Genomic DNA, 17,964 nt, shown 5'->3' on the forward strand with positions numbered 1-17,964 from the left:
ACGAAAGAAAAAAATGTGGGTTCAGTGTCCCTTTAAACTAAATAAGAAAATAACATGAGTGTGCAGGAGGCTCACTCTCTTGCCTGTCCCGGGACAGACATACTGATTTGCTGCTTAAAGTCCTTTACAATGGGATGTGAATACTTAGGACATTTTGAGGTAAAATATCTTTTTCTTTTTTACATAGAAATGTTCAGGTGATATTTTCTAGTCAGCTTTTTACAGCTATGCTGCAGCACTTTCAAGTGTTTCAACATTTGGGTATCATGGCTCTTTAACTAGAGCACATTGAAATAATCAGCTGATCAGTAACCATGGTTACTAACTTGCTCTCACCCTTCAGATGATTATTTGACCTGTGCTCTAGTTAAGATATAATGAATATGTGGCTTGAGTAAGGGTCCTAAGGACCGGAGTTAAGAAACGCTGCAAAGGGTCTAATATTCAGAAGCTCGCCACTCAGGTGAGATGATCTAAGACATCTCATCAGTATGGAAAGGATCCAAAATAAAAAATGCAAGAAACTACTTTGAAAGTTATTTATCTCACAGTTATTTTTCTCACTATGCAGGATTTTGTATGTGAAGAAGACACCTACATTACAATATACGGTCTAAAAAAATATCCTAAAGATTTTGCATTATTACTCTCCATGCTGGCGAGCTTTTAAATATCAGGACCTAAGTATTTGGTATAGAGATAAGATAATGAAGCATTTGAGCTCAATTTATCAATACATGGCGGACAGGGGTGTACATATTCGCCTGTCAGCCTGAGCTCTCCTTTGGTGGGCAACAATTCGCTGTCTGCATTTACCATTGCATACGAGCGATCCTTTGTGCTCTTGTGCAACCTTGCCCCGATGAGACTGAAGAGATTGAAATTCTCCACCTAAGAGGTGAACAGGGTTTGATGACCGCTGCTTGATAATGTCAGAATAGTGATGTGTGGGTTGTGGATCACAACTGCAGTCAGGTAGTAGTTAACTTTAAGTAGTATCCTGTGGGGGTTTCCTGTTAACTTGTTACAGGAGAGAGAGAGTGAAGTACCTAATGGCCGGAGTCTGTTAAATCTCACAGATGTCCTAGAGGTATTTGATATAGATTATTCCCAGCACTTTGACTAAAGTTAGGATAGAGAATACTTTTACTTGTTAGTAAGTATAGGCAGATTTGTAACGAGTATAGCAATGTCCAGTATTGACCAGAGGTGGTGCGAATCACTTATTCGTAAGGAGAGTGTGCACGGAGCTGTCTGTAGACACTGTGGGGAGAGGAGAAGTGCTTCGCCTGCAGCAGACGCTGCGTCTGAGAGGGGTGTGTAGGAGGCAGCCAACCAGCTGCGTGGATTTGCTGACAGGCAGGGATCAGCGGAGAGCGCACACAGACCGGCTTCGGTAGAGCGGGCAAAACCTGCGGTCGTCTTCAGTGCTTGTTTGTAACAGACAGGTAACCAATGGGTCCTGTGATTGCTCCGGCTGATGGAGGAGGTCTGCTCCTTTGTTGTAAACTCTTGTGCGGCAGGGTCCGGTCGGTTAGAGAGGAGAGCGGTAAAGTAGTAGTCCTCTGCTAATACCGCAAGTTAGAGCAGGGAGTGTGGTTAAAGCTGATAAGTTGCTCCTTCTTCCAGGAGTGGTTTAGATTCCTCAGAACAACTTCCAAGGATAGGATAGCCAGGAGGTTAGTAGTTAGCTGCTTCTCAGTAGCAGTAATGCTATACTCAAAACATTAATTGGCAGGTGGAAGGGGGAGGAGTAATTTAAGTAAGGTGAGCTTAAAGGTGTATGCATGAAGGCAGGTTCCTGACAGATAAATCCTGACTGCAGATTCTTTTGTGCAACTGCAGTCAAAGGGAGGCGAAAGGCATGATACATTGAGCCCTTTGTGTGTACAGAAAGTGATAACAAAAGGAGATCTGGGTTGTGGTGTCAAAGTACAAAATCAACTATTTCATATACAATATTAAACCTAAAGAAACAATTTCTCATACATTTTATACTTTAATCTGTTTTCAACACCTTGTTATACCCATCAGCAAAGGGACAATAAAGGCAAACAAACTTTTAAGATTCATACAGAACATGCAATTTTAAACAACTATCCAATTTATTTCTATTACCAAAAATACTTTGAACTTCTCTTGCCTCCAGGATTAAACACAAAATTCTCACTCTGACACACAAAGCCCTCAACTGCACTGCCCCCCCCATATCTCAGACCTTGTCTCCCTATACTCTCCCTCCTGTCCCCTTTGCTCTACTCATGACCTCCAACTCTCCTCCTCTCTTGTTACCTCATCACACTCCTGTTTACAGGACTTCTTCAGACTGGCTCCCATCTTGTGGAACTCTCTGCCTCACTCCACAAGACTCTCCCCTAGTTTTGAAAGCTTCAATCTCTCCCTAAAGACTCTACTGTTCAGGGATGCATACAACCTACTCTAACCTCTCTTTATACCAGCTCCTCTCCTCCATTGCTATCCCCTTGAACCTCCTTAGAGCCCAACTGTTTGTAGATCACCTTCTTTAGAGCTGACTACAACAGTGCAACTTTTGGCAGGGCCCTCTACCCGTCTGAGACCTATAAATGTTTTCTTGTATTCCGCCTATGTTTATAGCGCTTGTAATCTGTTGGCGTTCTACAAATAACTGATAACTTCATATCCTTTGTTGTAAACTAAGTATTTGCTGTCTTGTTTGTAAAATTACTATAAAAAACAGGGGCACTTCCATTAATTTTTTTGCGTGCCACACTTGGCACAATTTTTACAATCACTAAATGGTAAATATTTTAGAAATGAAGCATCTTACTCTAAAAAAACAGGGGCACTTTTTATTTTAATTGTATATACTATCTAGCAAATACTTAAAGGGACACAAGTCGAAAACTTATGATTCAGATAGAGCAGAAGTTTTAAGCACTTTCTAATTTACTTCCATTATCAAATTTTGCAGTCTTTTTATATTAACACTTTCATGGGAACAAGATCCTACTGAGCATGTGCACAAGCTCACAGTGTATACATATACTAGCCTGTGATATCTGTCACATGATAGAGGGGCCCAAAAAAGGAGAAAAAAAAGATAGGGCATGCTTTCCAATTTACTTTAATCATCAAACTTGCTTTGTTTTCTTAGTATTTTGTTTAAAGTAGACTGTCCCTTTAAGCCTGTGACTTTCAGAAAAGTTGTATATCCTTGCACTGCTGCAGTGAATAAACCTCAGAGACCTTAATAGTCACTATTACCCAACCTGTTTGGTGACTACATGCTGCAAACTCAGAAGTTGGACAGACTACCCGGTCAGAAACAAATATCTAGTACAGGGCTACAAAAAAAAAGCTTTATTGTAATTACTAATGCCAACAATGTAAAACGCGTCAGGCTGGACATTGTGTGTATATATCTCAAAGTTCACATTTCCACAGGATGTGAGACACAGACAGAATATATATAGTTATCAGTCTTGGAAGATCAGCCAAGGTTGGTATTTGTAAGTCTCACAGGGGCTAGTGAGAGGAAACCCTATGGGGGGGGGGGGCAGGTTTGCATATTAGTTAGTATATTTTATACTTTGTTAATCTCATCTCTGCAGTTGCTTTCAGGCCTGATTTGATACACACTTTGTTCATCCCTTAGCTGGTTTCATAAGATGTACAGAAATATATTTAGAATTATTTCAGTGAGGAAGGATAATGAAGATTTTACTACCTTGAGCCTAATACAGGTACATCCAATAATAAAAAGGCTATATAAATAAATTGTCTATTCCACAAGCATGCTCACACCTTACCATTCTCCACATGCAGTTTATATAGGCCCCTCTCTCCTTTCTTCTCCATACCTTAGCTCTCATGAACTACTACTCACAGACATACCCCCACTGCTATAAATCTCATTCTCACCTACTCTTATTTTCCATCTTGCTGCTATTAGCATCAGGCGACATCTCTCCAAATCCTGGGCACATCCTCATTCCCACCAATACCCAATCACTCACTCCTTATAGAAACTTTAATAAAAGCAACACACAACCTCATTTCCATCCAATGCATCCCACACGCACACTCCTTTCACCTGCGCACTATGGAACTCTCGCTCTGTCTGCAACAAACTTACAGCCATTCATGACCTATTTATATCAAATGCTTTCACCCTTTTAGCAATTACAGAAACCTGGCTATCTCCTGACACTGTTTCAATTGCTGCTCTCACACATGGTGGTCTTCACTTTAGCCATACCCCTAGGCCAGGTGAGAAATGTGGCGGCAGTGTTGGCATCCTGCTCTCCCCCATCTGGCACTTATCAATATCTACCTCCAATCCCATCTCTCTCCTCCTCCTTTGAAGTCCACTGTATTCGCCTGTTCTCCCCCCTTCTCCCTCAAAGTGGCAGTCATATATCGCTCTCCTGGACCAACTTCCCATTTCCTTGACAACTTCGCCGCCTGGCTTCCTCACTTCAAATATACCAACCCTAATTCTTGGGGACTTCAACATTCCCATTGACAACCCATCTGCTCCTAAACTTCTTTCACTCACATCCTCCTTGGGTCTCTCACAATCCACCCTATTCCAGACTCACCGTGATGGACACGCCATCTACCTGGTATTTTCCTATCTCTGCTCTATATGACACCACCTGTCGCCCATTTCTGGCCATCACCTGGTCACCTATAATATTGATGCAACAGCTAAACCCACTTCTCCATCCCGTACCTGTAGAAATACACATGCTGTGGATCCGCTCCAATTTTCAAAAATCATTAAAAATCTCCTCCCTCACTTCCACTATAACCTGCCCTGATCTCGCTACAGCCCACTATAACAAAACTCTCTCCTCTGCATTAGAGACACTTGCCCCTCCCCAGCTATACAAAACACCACGCCGTCAGTTACAGCCCTAGCATGCTCAGCAAACACACTATTTGCAAAAATGCTCCCGTACTGCTGAGCGTGTCTGGAGGAAAACTCACTCTGAACCTGAGTTCATACACTAAGTTTATTCTTCGTTCATACACTTCTGCCCTTCACTTAGCCAAGCAAACCTACTTCTCTTCTCTCATATCTACTCTTTCCTCAAACCCTAAACAACTTTTGTCCACCTTTAAAGGCCATAATACCAGAATGTTTAAACACTTGAAAGTGATGCAGTATAGATGTAAAAAGCGGACTAGAAAATATCTCCTGAACATCTATGTAAAAAAGATATTTTACCTCAAAAGTTCCTCAGTAGCCACATCCCATTGTAAAGGATTTCTAAGCAGCATTTTAGTGTATCTGTCCAGGGACAGCTTAGGGGATGAGCCTCGTGCACTCATATTATTTCCTTATTCAGCTTACTATGAAATCTCATGAGATTACAGTAAGAGTTCATGACCTCAGCACTGCTGATGCCGATTGGCTGCTGTTCATTTCTTCATTATTTTTTTTTACCTGCAGCTGAGTATAACTTTACACAGAACTTACTCTGCTGAGCTGAGGAGATTGTGAGGTAAAATATCTTCCTTTTTTACAGAGATGCTCAGGTGATATTTTCCTGTCATACTGCATCAGTTTCAAGTGATTTAGCATACGAGTATTATGTCTCTAACTCTCTCCTCTACCCACCTTCTCCACCACCTCAGTCTGTCTTTAGTGCTCAAGGCCTGGCAAACAAATTTTTAAACAAAACACGTACTATTCGAAGCAACATCCCAACACCAACCTGCAATATTCCAACAGCAGACCCAATTACTCCAACTGCCACCCTCTGTATCTTCCATCCAGCCACTGAGAATGAAGTTTCTTCCTTACTATCTTCCTCACGCCTCACTACCTGCCCACTCGACCCTATCTCATTCCCTTCCCATCTAATACCCTTCCCTATCTTCCTCCCTCACTCCTGCTCTTACCCACATCTTCAACCTCTCTACCGGCTCATTCCCATCTTCTTTCAAACACTTAAAAGCCACTCCCTCGACCCTAATTCTACTGAAAACTACCACCCCATATCACTGCTTCCACTAACATCAAAACTTCTTGAACAACTAGTTTACAATCGCCTAACCCACTTCCTTTCTGACAACTCCTTGCTTAACCCACTGCAATCCGGATTCCGCCCAAAACACTCAACCGAGACTGTCCTTACCAAGGTTACAAACGATCTCTCTGCTAAAAATATTGGCCCCTACTCTATACTCATCTTGCTTGACCTCTCAGCTGCCTTCGACACAATTGACCAAGCCCTCCTCCTACAGACCCTTAGCTCTTTTGGCCTCTGTGACACTGCTCTTTCCTGGACTCACTCCTATCTTTCTCACAGGTCTTTTTCTGTAATTTGCCAGCGACTCCTCTCCTATGCCGTCTGTTGGAGTACCTCAAGGATCTGTCCGGGGTCCTCTACTCTTCTCCATCTATACTTTGCTAAGTATACTTCAACCTCCTACATTGTAAGTTCCCACAGGAATAGGGCCCTCAATCCCTGCTGTATGTGTTTGTAAATTTTGTCCCATCTTACAAGTCTTGTATTGTTTTATTTAAAAAAAAAAAAAAAAAATTGTATCCATGAACAGTGCAGTGGAATATGTTGGCGCTTCATAAAGTATAATATAACCTAAAGGGGGAATTTATAATTGTTGAAAACCACTTGTATGCATAAGGGCGTGTCACTGAATCAATAGTGAGTTCTGCTTACCAGTCAGTGTGGAAGGAGTCAAATCCTAGTTGAAGATGGAGGTTAAAAAAAATAACTTAAAATTTATAAAGTGGTTTTCATGGTTAGCCCTCTTTCATACTCATAAGTTGTTAGTGTTTACTGTCCATTGTGTTACAGAGTTTGGATTTTATTAGAAAGGGACATTAAACTTGCCATAAATTGAGCAGCGAGTTTTTTTGAGAAACCATTTCTTTACACATTAATAAAAATCACTTTTTTTTTAGTAAGGTAAAAACCACAATAAGGTACTTGGTAAAAAAAAATTGTTTTATTAAAAAGGAAATCAATATAAACACTTACATAAAAACTGACCAAAGGCAAAATCTGATCTCCAGAATGTAACAAATATAAATACAATATTTTAAAGAAAACAAATGGTCTATAAATAAAAAGCAAACACAAACATGAGCCACAAATTCTCCAGATTAAATAAAATAAATTAGAATAGGACCAGAGAATCCTGTGCAGTACAGGATGAACCAACATATGACCTCAACATTTCAATACAGTGCAGGAATGACCAGATACACAAGGACACTCTGAAGGAACTGCGCTATGTGAACATGGGTTGCACAAGTACTTTACAATGGTCAGCATCGTGCTCAAAACAATCTCAACCCTATGGCATCCCTTTCTTAAAATACAGTAATGAGCCCAGGGGTTAATTTTTACGCTTTAGGTATGAGCTGCCACACCAGGTAGCCTACAGGATTGTTACACATTACAGGCTGATCCTCTTGTGGCAATATGTAGATCTCATTTACGGATGTAAAAACGTTTGTGTTTCTAGAGGCCCCACCAACGTTCCAATGTGCATTTTCCTTAACCTTTGATGCGAGAGGGGGCCTGCTACTTATTAATGCTGGAGTACTGCTATGTTGTATCACACAAAATACACTCCAAATGAATATTTATGCCAGTGGAGTGTAAATTTAATAGACAATAGGTAAAGCACGAAAACTGCTGGATTTATGCTTTGTCTCAAATATAAAATTTCAGATAAATAAAAATGTAAACATTTGATGGGTTATAGCTATCTTGACAAAGTAGACCAGCTATACAAGGTTAGCAGGCTGTGTGAAAACGTTGCCCAAATGATCCTCTTACAGATTAAAATTGGGTTGAAGCAACCGTACGTGAACAGTTGCAATGCTATTTAGCACAAATGGGATGTGGATGACAACTCTGGTGGGAGCAGAATAGTAACAGGATTTTTTTGTTTGGGGTGGGCGACCTGTAATGTCCTATATAGTGAGCCTGAAGTCTTCTACAGCACTCCCAGTAACTGACATTACAGGCAGTAAGGCAACAACAGACTTCAGGAAATGGACAGTAGTAGAGCTTTGTTTTGCAACAGGTCCTCAGTACTTGTCTACTTATTTGTCAACTTACATTTTAGAACATTTCCTACTTAGTGTAAAACTTTTGCTAAAGGTTTACAAAAATGTAAAGCAAAGACAGAACATTTAATGATAAAGGAAAAAACTCTAGAAACAAAAACACACACAACATGAACCCAACTTTGTGGTAAAATGTAAAGACAGAAGATTGCAGTGAGCAGTTATGGTAAACTAGCTCTGAAAATCCAGCTCCAGTCAGTGGGAAGTCACCTAATCTGCATTTTCAGACTCCCACTACACTTGTCGCTTTTCCCAATGAATATGAGTTTGACAAATCCCTATCACACTCACTTTTCCCTGAGGAAGGTTGGAGTTAACCCTCACTGCTACGTCACATTCAAGGCCCCTCCAGCAGCTAAAATGTACACAAAAATAAATTATATAAAAAAAATAAAACAAAAAGCAGCTGGTAGGTTGACTCCAGGAAAGACTGTTTTCAGCATTTGATATTTAAAAGCATTAAGACAGTTCTTACTCAGTCATTTGAAGTTACAAGTGGATTGTTTTATTCCACTTGAGCATTGTTGGTCAAAGAGAAAAAAAAAAAAAAAAAGTGTGAAAAGATTTCCACACAGAAAAGCAGCATTCCCACTACTTCGCATTAAATTTTAACTTGTACGGTCTTCAGTGCTGGGAAGCTACAGTCAAGCAATTTGAACAGTGCATTCATTTCATTACAAACACTTACACTAAAGATTTCTTCTGTTAGCTGCCCATTAAAAACAAGGCAGACATATTTGATAATTATGACTTCATTATATAATTATTTGAGGTGGAATTTAACAAATGAAAAAATAAAACAGAAGTATAATATTTAGCAATAAGTTTTGTAGTAAGTGAATGCACAATCTAAAAATGGGCAGCTAGTAAGAATGTAAAACCGCAGTCTGCAGATTGTGAAGCTACTAGACTCAAGGGCCCACTTTAGAATCTGCACTAGGGCCCGTTAAGCCATTTCACCTTTTCCCTGCCAGAGTCTTTTGGAAAAGATGACGGGCATCTGTCAGCCCTCAGATCACCATGTTTCTATGGAGAGAAGTTCCTTGCTAGGGTCTCCCAAGGTATCTCACAAGTTGACAGCTCCTTCTGCCCCCCAGGAGTCCCAGCTAGCAAACTGGGCCAGCAAAAGCCCATGCCAGCCCATCCATATCAGGACAGCGTCTCAGATGCTTCCCACATCACATAGCAAGAAGTTTTATATGTAATCAAAGTCCCTCATGGCTTGTGCCAGTGGCCTCTTGGTCCATCTTTCTTGACACTTTTATAGCATCCTTTGGGTCAAGAAAGTTTTCTTGTGACATCCATGGATGAGAAAGGATCTGTTCTATTGAAGGTCTATCTGAAGGCCTTTTTGAAAGGCACCATTCAATTAGGTGTTGACACTCTGAAAAATAACAAAAAAAGGGTCAGGAATCCACCTTTAGAACAGAATAACCGCAGCTATACAGGGTCACTGCGAACATCTGACATGTAATTACAGTAAAAACTTTCAACATTAATCTCACCTCTAGATATCTTGCAGCGATACTGGATTTTGCCTTTTAGAATTTCATCGTCATGCTCAAAAGGAATATCACCGCATACCATGTCATATAGCAAAATGCCAAGGGACCAGACTGTGGCAGAACATCCATGGTACCGATGAAACCGTATCCATTCTGGTGGGCTATACACACGTGTACCTGTTGGACAGAAAAGCAGTGATGTTATTTTGCAACACACTTAAATGCAAAAGACTAATTATAGTTTTTTTCAGTTCCTTTAAAAAGAAATTGTTCAAGTTCTCTTGCAAATTATTCTGTCAAAGACCTGACAGGGAAAATCAGTCAACACTTTAGCAGATTTGTTAAAATTGATTCAACTGAAAGTATATTGCTCAATAATCATTTTAAATTAAAATGTGGATTCCAAGATTCAAATTTATCTGAATCAAATTTCAAACTTAAAAAAAGGGACAGTCAAAAGTAAACTCATGATTGAGATGAGGCATTCAATTTTAAACTGTTTACTTTTACCATCAAATTTGTTTAGCTTTCAAAGAATACCAAGAAACAAAACTCAAACCGGCTCATATGCTAATTTCTAAGCCCTTGAAGGCTGCCTCTTATCTCAGTGCATTCGGACAGTTTTTCAGTAAGACTGCGCTAGACCATGTGTCATAGATCACATTGTGCTCACTTCAGTGAAGTTATTTGTGAGCCATCACTGATTGGTTAAAATACAAGCTTGTCAAAAGAACCGAGATAAGGGGCAGACTGCAGAGGCTTAGATACAAGGTAATCAGAGTTAATTTGTAATAATATTATGGTTGATTATGCAAAACTAGCACTAGTAGAGCATATATAGGTAGGTTCAGGAGAAATGCATTCAGTGGAGCTAGCGGGTGATTGATGGTTATGCATATATGCCTCATCAGATGTGTCAGTGTTGCTCTAGGTAATATTGCCGCTCTGGAGCGGACTACGCTTTTGGCACGTGTTATTGCACTACTGCTCCATTGTATCCGTTTATTAAGCTTACATGGAGCCTATTCTTTTTCTACTTTATGATCTCTAATAATTCAGTGATTTTGTCTGCCAGTCAGATAGATGTTTCGATAGAACACAAGTGGACATGCTGGTTTGCGCAAAAATAGACATTAACCCAAACCGGGCAGTTGTATTAAGTAGCTGAGAAATAGTGACTAACAGTCTTGCTATCAGATTGCAAATATACAACATATAATTCAGTATGGTTAGGATTACGACTGAGTAGATCAATGAACAGTTATCTGGTTTAGTGGGAAAGTAGTTTGCTTGTTAATGATTATAAAAACTAACCATCAAAATCTGTGTAAACAGCATCCCGGAGTAAAGCCCCAGAGCCAAAGTCAATGAGCTTGAGTTCAGCTGTTCGTAGATCTACTAGGATATTCTCATCTTTGATGTCCCGGTGAACTACGTCACACTTGTGGCAGTGTCTTACAGCCTCCACAACTTGTCGAAAAAAATTAGCAGCCAGGTCCTCGCTCAGAGCTCCCCGTTCTGTGATGAAGTCAAATAAGTCTTGCACTGGCTCAGGTCTCTCCATAATGATGATGAAGCTATCTGGTCGCTCATACCAATCAAGCAGTCTAATCACCCCTCTGCAGCCGGTTGACACCTTTTTCATTAGATAGATCTCTAGTGGAACAAGGGTCCCATTCTAAAGGGGGAAAAAAAAAAAAAAAAAGTTGAGTATTGCCTCCCCACATATGCACAAGATAAATTGTTTGTTTAGAACTAAGATAACATTTAAATCCTTAAAGGGACACTGAACCCAAATTTTTTTATTTTGTGATTCAGAGAGCATGACAATTTAAGCAACTTTCTAATTTACCACTATTATCAAATTCTTTATTCTCTTGATATCTTTATTTGAATTGCAAGAATGTAAGTTTAGATGTCAGTCCATTTTTGGTGAACAACCTGGGTTGTCCTTGCTGATTGGTGGATAAATTCATCCACCAATAAAATAAGCGCTGTCCAGAGATCTTAAAATACACAACAAAAAAACCTTAGATGTCTTTCAAATAAAGATAGCAAAAGAAGAAAAATAGGAGTAAATTATAAAGTTGCATGCTCTATCTGAATCACGAAAGAAAAAAAAATGTGGGTTCAGTGTACCTTTAAAATTAACCAGATACAGACTGATTCAGATATAAAGCATTAGCATGGGGGGGAGAAATAAAGAATCTTACCAAGAGCTTCATCTCTCCAATCCGATCCCTGGACACATGCTTGATCGCGACCTAAAATAAAAGTAAGCGTTAAAATACATAATCCAAAAATGTATCAATATTTAAAAGAAAAAATAAATCCATACTAGAGAGTATTAGCTGGTAGAATTTGTTTAGTACACAGTATTTACTGCCTTGGTGTAAAAGATACTGACCTTATCAGTAAATATAATTTAGTGCGTAAAATGTTGCATTCAACACAAAACACCCTAATGTGGTAAACAAATCTAAACATTCAATAGCTCTTATTTTGTAGCAACCTTGCATAGAGTAGAGTAAAAAAAAAAAAAAAAAAGAATCAAAATTGAAGTTTAAAACTACAAAAAAAAACACGGCATTATAAAATTATGAAAACATAAGCTTGAACATTTATTGTAATTAAATCAAAATATGGAAATATTTTGCAGCACATTAAAGACTGTTATACTTACAGGTAAATTGTCTGAAATCCTCACACCAGAATAAACTGTCCCAAAGCCTCCAGTACCGATGACTGACCCCACTTGGTAAGAGCTCTCGAACGGTTCTTTTACTAGGGAAAGAAAAACAGATCAGCCACACTCCAACATAAATAATAATAATAAAAAAAAAAAAATATAAAATTAAAATGACCCATCCTAATACCTTCAAACATTGTAAAAAGCAGATGCAGTAAACATTAGTCAGATCAATGCAGTGTGGATCAGGCACAAAGATGCTCTTGTGATCTTACAATGTGAATATTACTCATCATACATTTCCCAGATGTGCACAGTGACTCATAATGCTCAAATCTTGTGGTGTTTTCATTTATTGCCTACAAGGTCAGTGAATGCAGAGTGATAGCTCGCAGTATTACTGGAAAGCATACAGTGTGTGCAGAAGAGCCGATGGGAGACTCCCTACAGAGGGGATGCAAATTTGTTCCCAGGAAGCCCATCCCACGCAACTCTGCGGGTATCCCGGGGAAACCCCTCCCTCCAATGGAGACCACCCCAGTCAGCACCTTCCTCCCACCCACCTTGCTGCAGCCTTTGAGCACCGCTCATCTGCAGCACTGAAAATCAATGAGCGTGACTCTGTACACTCCCTGCAGCACATGCAAGTTTAGCGCACGTACTTATGTTGTGACAACACAATAATATCATATATGCTCTTTCAACACCAAAATATATGAGACTCCCTGAAGCATATGCTATACATTATATATGTCACTTACACAGTAACAGTGGTGAATGAACTATAGCAATCCCAAGGATTAACCAAGATAGTACAGACTAAATAAAACCTGCTATTGGTCATCATACAAACATTATCTAGAAACAAACTTAGCTGGGGAAGCACCTGAGATTTGTGCAGGAGGTGCTAGCTAGGGACCTGTACCAGCTGCAGGAGACAGTGCTCCCAATTATGTACTCACTGAATAGATACAAACTACTGAGAGAGAAAAAAAACCTTGTAAAATGCACATCGTATGTATCTGATATACAAACTGTGTGCATATATATATATATATATTTTCACAAACAAAATGAAACACATGTAAAACATACAAATATATATATATATATATATATACACACACACACACTCTTATGGTATTCTTTAAAATATAAACATCTTTTTAAATGTATTATGTTCTCATATAGTTACGAAGGGAGCGGCACGCATTTATATATATATATATATATATATATATATATATATATATATATATATATATATATATATACACACACACACACACTAGGCACGTGCGCTGTATAAAAATCGAAGCTACTCCCGCACTAGGGACCCGCAGTCACAAAAGAGTTACCTGCAGCGCCGCCGCCCGCCGCTCCTTGCTCCCCGGTCTGGGTACCGCCGGGTTTCCCGGGTATCCTCGGCTTAGTGCCGGGCTGCCGGTAACAACACTTGGGTGCCATGTGCGGTTCGTTATAGAGAGAGTGAGCAGCCAACAACATCTCCTCACACAACAACGCCTGCACGTGTGAGTACTTCGCTCTGTGTACTGCCGGCGGAGCTGAGTACAGCCAATCACAACACAGTGCAGTGCATACCTCAGCCAATCACCACATAGCAAAAGGAATATAGAGCCAATCAGCAGCAGCTCTAACCGGCTCTTCTACACCAATCATTGCACATCTAAAGGCCCGGGAAATTGTAGCAATCAGCCAATAGTATGGGATTACCAGGACTATTCTGGGCTTAATAAGGGCGGGGCTTGAGCAAGCGGCCAATAAACGCAGTGAGCGCTAACTGCTTTCAAATGCAAGATCAGTCCCTCATCAGCAGCCCGCCCCACATTCATTTTCTTCCACAAGCGTGTAGTTCCCCACGCTATGAGTATTGTTATTGGTACTCTGGGTATTAATTAGCACAACAACAACAACAGCATAATGTTATATGTAACAATGAGCTGTGTTATTTACTTTGTGTCACACGTAAAGCTCATAACCAGATAGATTAATCTGCCTCGAGTTCCCATTGGCTGACAGCGGGGGGCTAGGTAAAGGCGCCAAATGTGAGGGCGCCTGAGGTAAGGGTGGTCTGAGGGGACAGGGAGGGGGTTTAGCTCACTGCGTGCGGCCAAAGATGGTTCAAAGGAAAGCACAGAATTCCATTGTCTTAAAAAACACAACTTAATAAAATGTCTGTATGTGTATATATATATATATATATATATATATACACAATTATATATAAATAGTAAACTCTGGGTTTAGTGTTCTGAATTATTTTCTCGACCATTTTAATATATACATATGAATACACACACAACGTCCTTGTAATTTTATTAACTGGCTGATTAATACAATAGCTTTATTATAAATTGCAGTTTAAATTAGTAAACACATTTTTGCATTAAAACGTTGGCTTTAACTAAGACAATTTTACTTTTCATAAATTAAAGTATCACGAGGCTCATTGCCTTTTTTTTAGGATTTTTAGATATCTGGTAACAGCACCATGAGATTTATGATGTCCTTTATACACTGGTTACTAATTTACTGACACCATTATGTGCTGACTGAAGCCCCCTCTTATCTTACTGCTCAGCTGAGCTCCCACCTTAATCAGCTCATAAAATCATTAGCAGCCTCCAGCGGCCACAGCTATATGTGTACCTGGTCATTGTGCTTCTAATACAATGAGATCACAATCCTACAAAATAAAACTGCACCAAACAAGCATTTCCAGTTTTGGCTCATTTGGTTGCATTTTGTAACTGAAATAGCAAATGACTGACCATTCAGACATCTCACTGCTTGTGACCTTACACAACAAGAATGTATAGAACTGAATAATGCTCATCAAAATGAAAATACATTACAATATTATTTAAATAGGGGACTGCCAATATTGTGGTGGATAGGAACTTGGTTAACCCCTTGGATGCCAGAGAGAGAGTTGCAAAGTATAGCCAAAAAATTAGTTTCAGCTTTCTCAGGCATCCAAGGGGTTAACAGGAATTTGCACCCCAGACAGTAATATTGCCTGATAAAAAAAAACATTGTAGCTGGTGCTTTGAGTTTTTAGTGGCATAAGGAGTATAATAATACAGTATGTACAATGTTGTTGCAGCGGTGGGGATTCCCATAGTGAAGCTGCCAGTTTATGCTTGCCTGCAGCTGGTTTGCATGTCATTAGTATGCTTCTATATATACCACCAATAATAATAGTATTGCACATATGTATTGGCAAGTTTGTGCAAAGGCTTGCAAGATTACATCCGTGCATATAAAACTACATACTGCAATAAGTAGCCTACATTTACCCTTTGCAATAAAAGCAAATCATTTTTTTATTGCATGAAAAATAGCTAGCCTAAATGTTATTGTGCACACAACCTCAGTATATTTATAGAAGTAACCTCTAGCTGCAAACCCAACATTTCCACTAGGAGCCAGAGCTGAGTTAAAAGCTGTCACTTCTTTTTTCCAGAATCTTACAGGAATTTTCCCAACCTTTCTTGTATATTGCTTAACCTCTTCATAGCTAGAGAAATGTTGCGTACATGTAAACTATATCAGTGGGTGCCAACACAAAAGTTCTAAAACGTTTGGCAAATATGTTTTATGATGCCTTTAAAATTGATAGTTCTGAAAATATTTTACTATCAACTTGCAAGGAAGTATAAACAACATTTTATGTCAAGCACAGCAAAAAAGCAACTGGGTGACAATTCAGAACTGCAATGTGCAAAGGTATTTATGCTCCTGTTAAAGTTTCTCAAACAGCCTGGTTTACTTGCACATAGCTTCCAACAAAATCATGACAGTTGCTCCAGTAAGTAGACCCCTCCTAGAGAAAGCAAAATACTTCCACTGTGCCATGTCATTTATTGCCTGTATTTGCAAAGATCAAATAGTAAAAAACAAGTCCAGGTATATATGACAATGTGACTAATGTCAGTGTAGTTCAGCCCTAGCTATAAATACTATGTAAGGTTAACTTCACACAAACTGATAACAAAACCTGAAAACAAATGTTTGCAAACAAATGGTTACTGCACATTGGAGGGGATTCAAGAACTTAATATACATATCAACAAGGCTAACATTTGGCTACTTGTAAGTCAGAGGTCACTAGCCTTTAGTCTGAGCGGGTCACTCACTAAATAGTAGGCAAACAACAACAACATTGCAATCTTCATAAATATTGTATCTGGCAGGGTAGACGCCAGTTACAAAATCAGCATAGTACTTTCCTGTGTCATCATGCAATATTCTGAAATCTTATTAACAGTATCAGGATTTTAAGTATATAAGTCAGCTAGATACACTGCAAATTCAAAGAACTTTCCAGTGAGAATATGTCTGGTTGGAAATCCCAACACACCTCCCAGATGTTAAAGAGAGTACTGCTGCAGATCACATGCTAACTCTCTGTTATTTCTTCCAGAGGCTTAGTGTGTCATGAGCTGGGTTCCCATGATCTTTCCTTGTGGGTATGATAGCAAGGTGCATGACATGGTTTATGATTCATCCTCAGCAATTCATGACTAAGCTGGACACAAACATATATTGTTTGTTTCCCATCTCTATGGTGAATTGTATGATCACATTAGATCTTTAGGAAGGAAGGGGGTCCCCTCTGAAAGTCTCATCTGGCAGGGAAGGGGTTATGTGTACACATAACAATGTCTATTTATATAACTAAATAAATAATTTATATTTTCTCTTAATCAGCAACATTTCTTGGCTTTTACAGGTCATCCAGGCTCTGCAAATTCAGTAAAATTGTTACTCACCAACTGGCATGTCATCTTTTGGGAAGACGGAGTTTAAAAGGTAATTGTGAATCTTTTGATGGTAAATGACTTGTACCGATGACATCTTGGTTGGCAAGGGACGTATATAGTAGATTGTGGTGCCGTACAGGTTCCTGGGCACTGTGCTCTCAGGCTGATAAAAGTCCAAGCAGTAATGAGCTCCTGACAGCTTCACAGATGGAAAGATTCACATTGAGTGAGCCTCAAGGACTCAGTAATAGGACACTGCTGTCAGAGGCAGGGGTGGCGCTTGGGTGAGGGGGGTGTAGGTGGACACCCATGTTACCCTCCCCCATCTAAAAGCACACCCACTCACCAATGAATGGCTAAGTATGGAACTGCGTGCTCTATACACCAGAGCATTCAGTTTAATAACAAACCCTTGCCTGTTTCAGCTGCTCAGAGAGCAATTACTATCCTGACGTATTTCAGCAGCCATTATTAGTCTCACCACAACATTTAAATTGTCAGCTCACATGACAAATGAATACAGAAGGTTATATGTAATGTACAGAAATAGGTAACAAATACATGGGTAAAATAGGTTGTTAGAGAGGATACAATATTTTTATGTAGATGTTCTGTTTAAAATATTCATATTTGTATAAACTAAGTGATTCCTGAGAAATATGCTCAAATATAACATGTAAAGAAATTTAAAAGTAGGGAGCTGTATATGAATCCAAAAACATACTGAGCAATATACCTGTACTTCAGAATTTGTTCCACATATGCAGTGTGGCAAACATTCACCAATTTTAAACATAAATGAAAGTACTTACGTACTTTACTTAAGTCAACAATTGTGATTTAAAACCTTGAAAAATAAAATTACATAAAAATAATTTTGCATACCAC

General features: G+C 39.3%; 1 protein-coding gene across 2 annotated transcripts; it reads right to left on the reverse strand.

The window, feature by feature from the left end:
- Positions 1 to 6,948: 6,948 nt before the first annotated feature.
- On the reverse strand, positions 6,949 to 17,330 carry LOC128666306 (serine/threonine-protein kinase pim-1). 2 transcript variants are annotated; one of them, XM_053720809.1, is made up of 6 exons: positions 17,086 to 17,330; positions 12,284 to 12,384; positions 11,814 to 11,864; positions 10,915 to 11,278; positions 9,601 to 9,777; positions 6,949 to 9,479 (listed from the first exon to the last, which is right to left on the reverse strand). In XM_053720809.1, exons 1-6 carry the CDS (start codon positions 17,168 to 17,170, stop codon positions 9,301 to 9,303), a joined length of 957 nt encoding a protein of 318 aa, XP_053576784.1. In that variant the 5' UTR covers positions 17,171 to 17,330; the 3' UTR covers positions 6,949 to 9,300. The 2 variants fall into 2 exon arrangements, with proteins under 2 accessions (XP_053576784.1, XP_053576783.1); XM_053720808.1 differs by lacking the exon at positions 17,086 to 17,330 and adding an exon at positions 13,648 to 14,283.
- Positions 17,331 to 17,964: the final 634 nt, after the last annotated feature.

The sequence above is a fragment of the Bombina bombina genome, chromosome 7 (assembly GCF_027579735.1).
Source record: "Bombina bombina isolate aBomBom1 chromosome 7, aBomBom1.pri, whole genome shotgun sequence".
Lineage (NCBI taxonomy): Eukaryota > Metazoa > Chordata > Amphibia > Anura > Bombinatoridae > Bombina > Bombina bombina.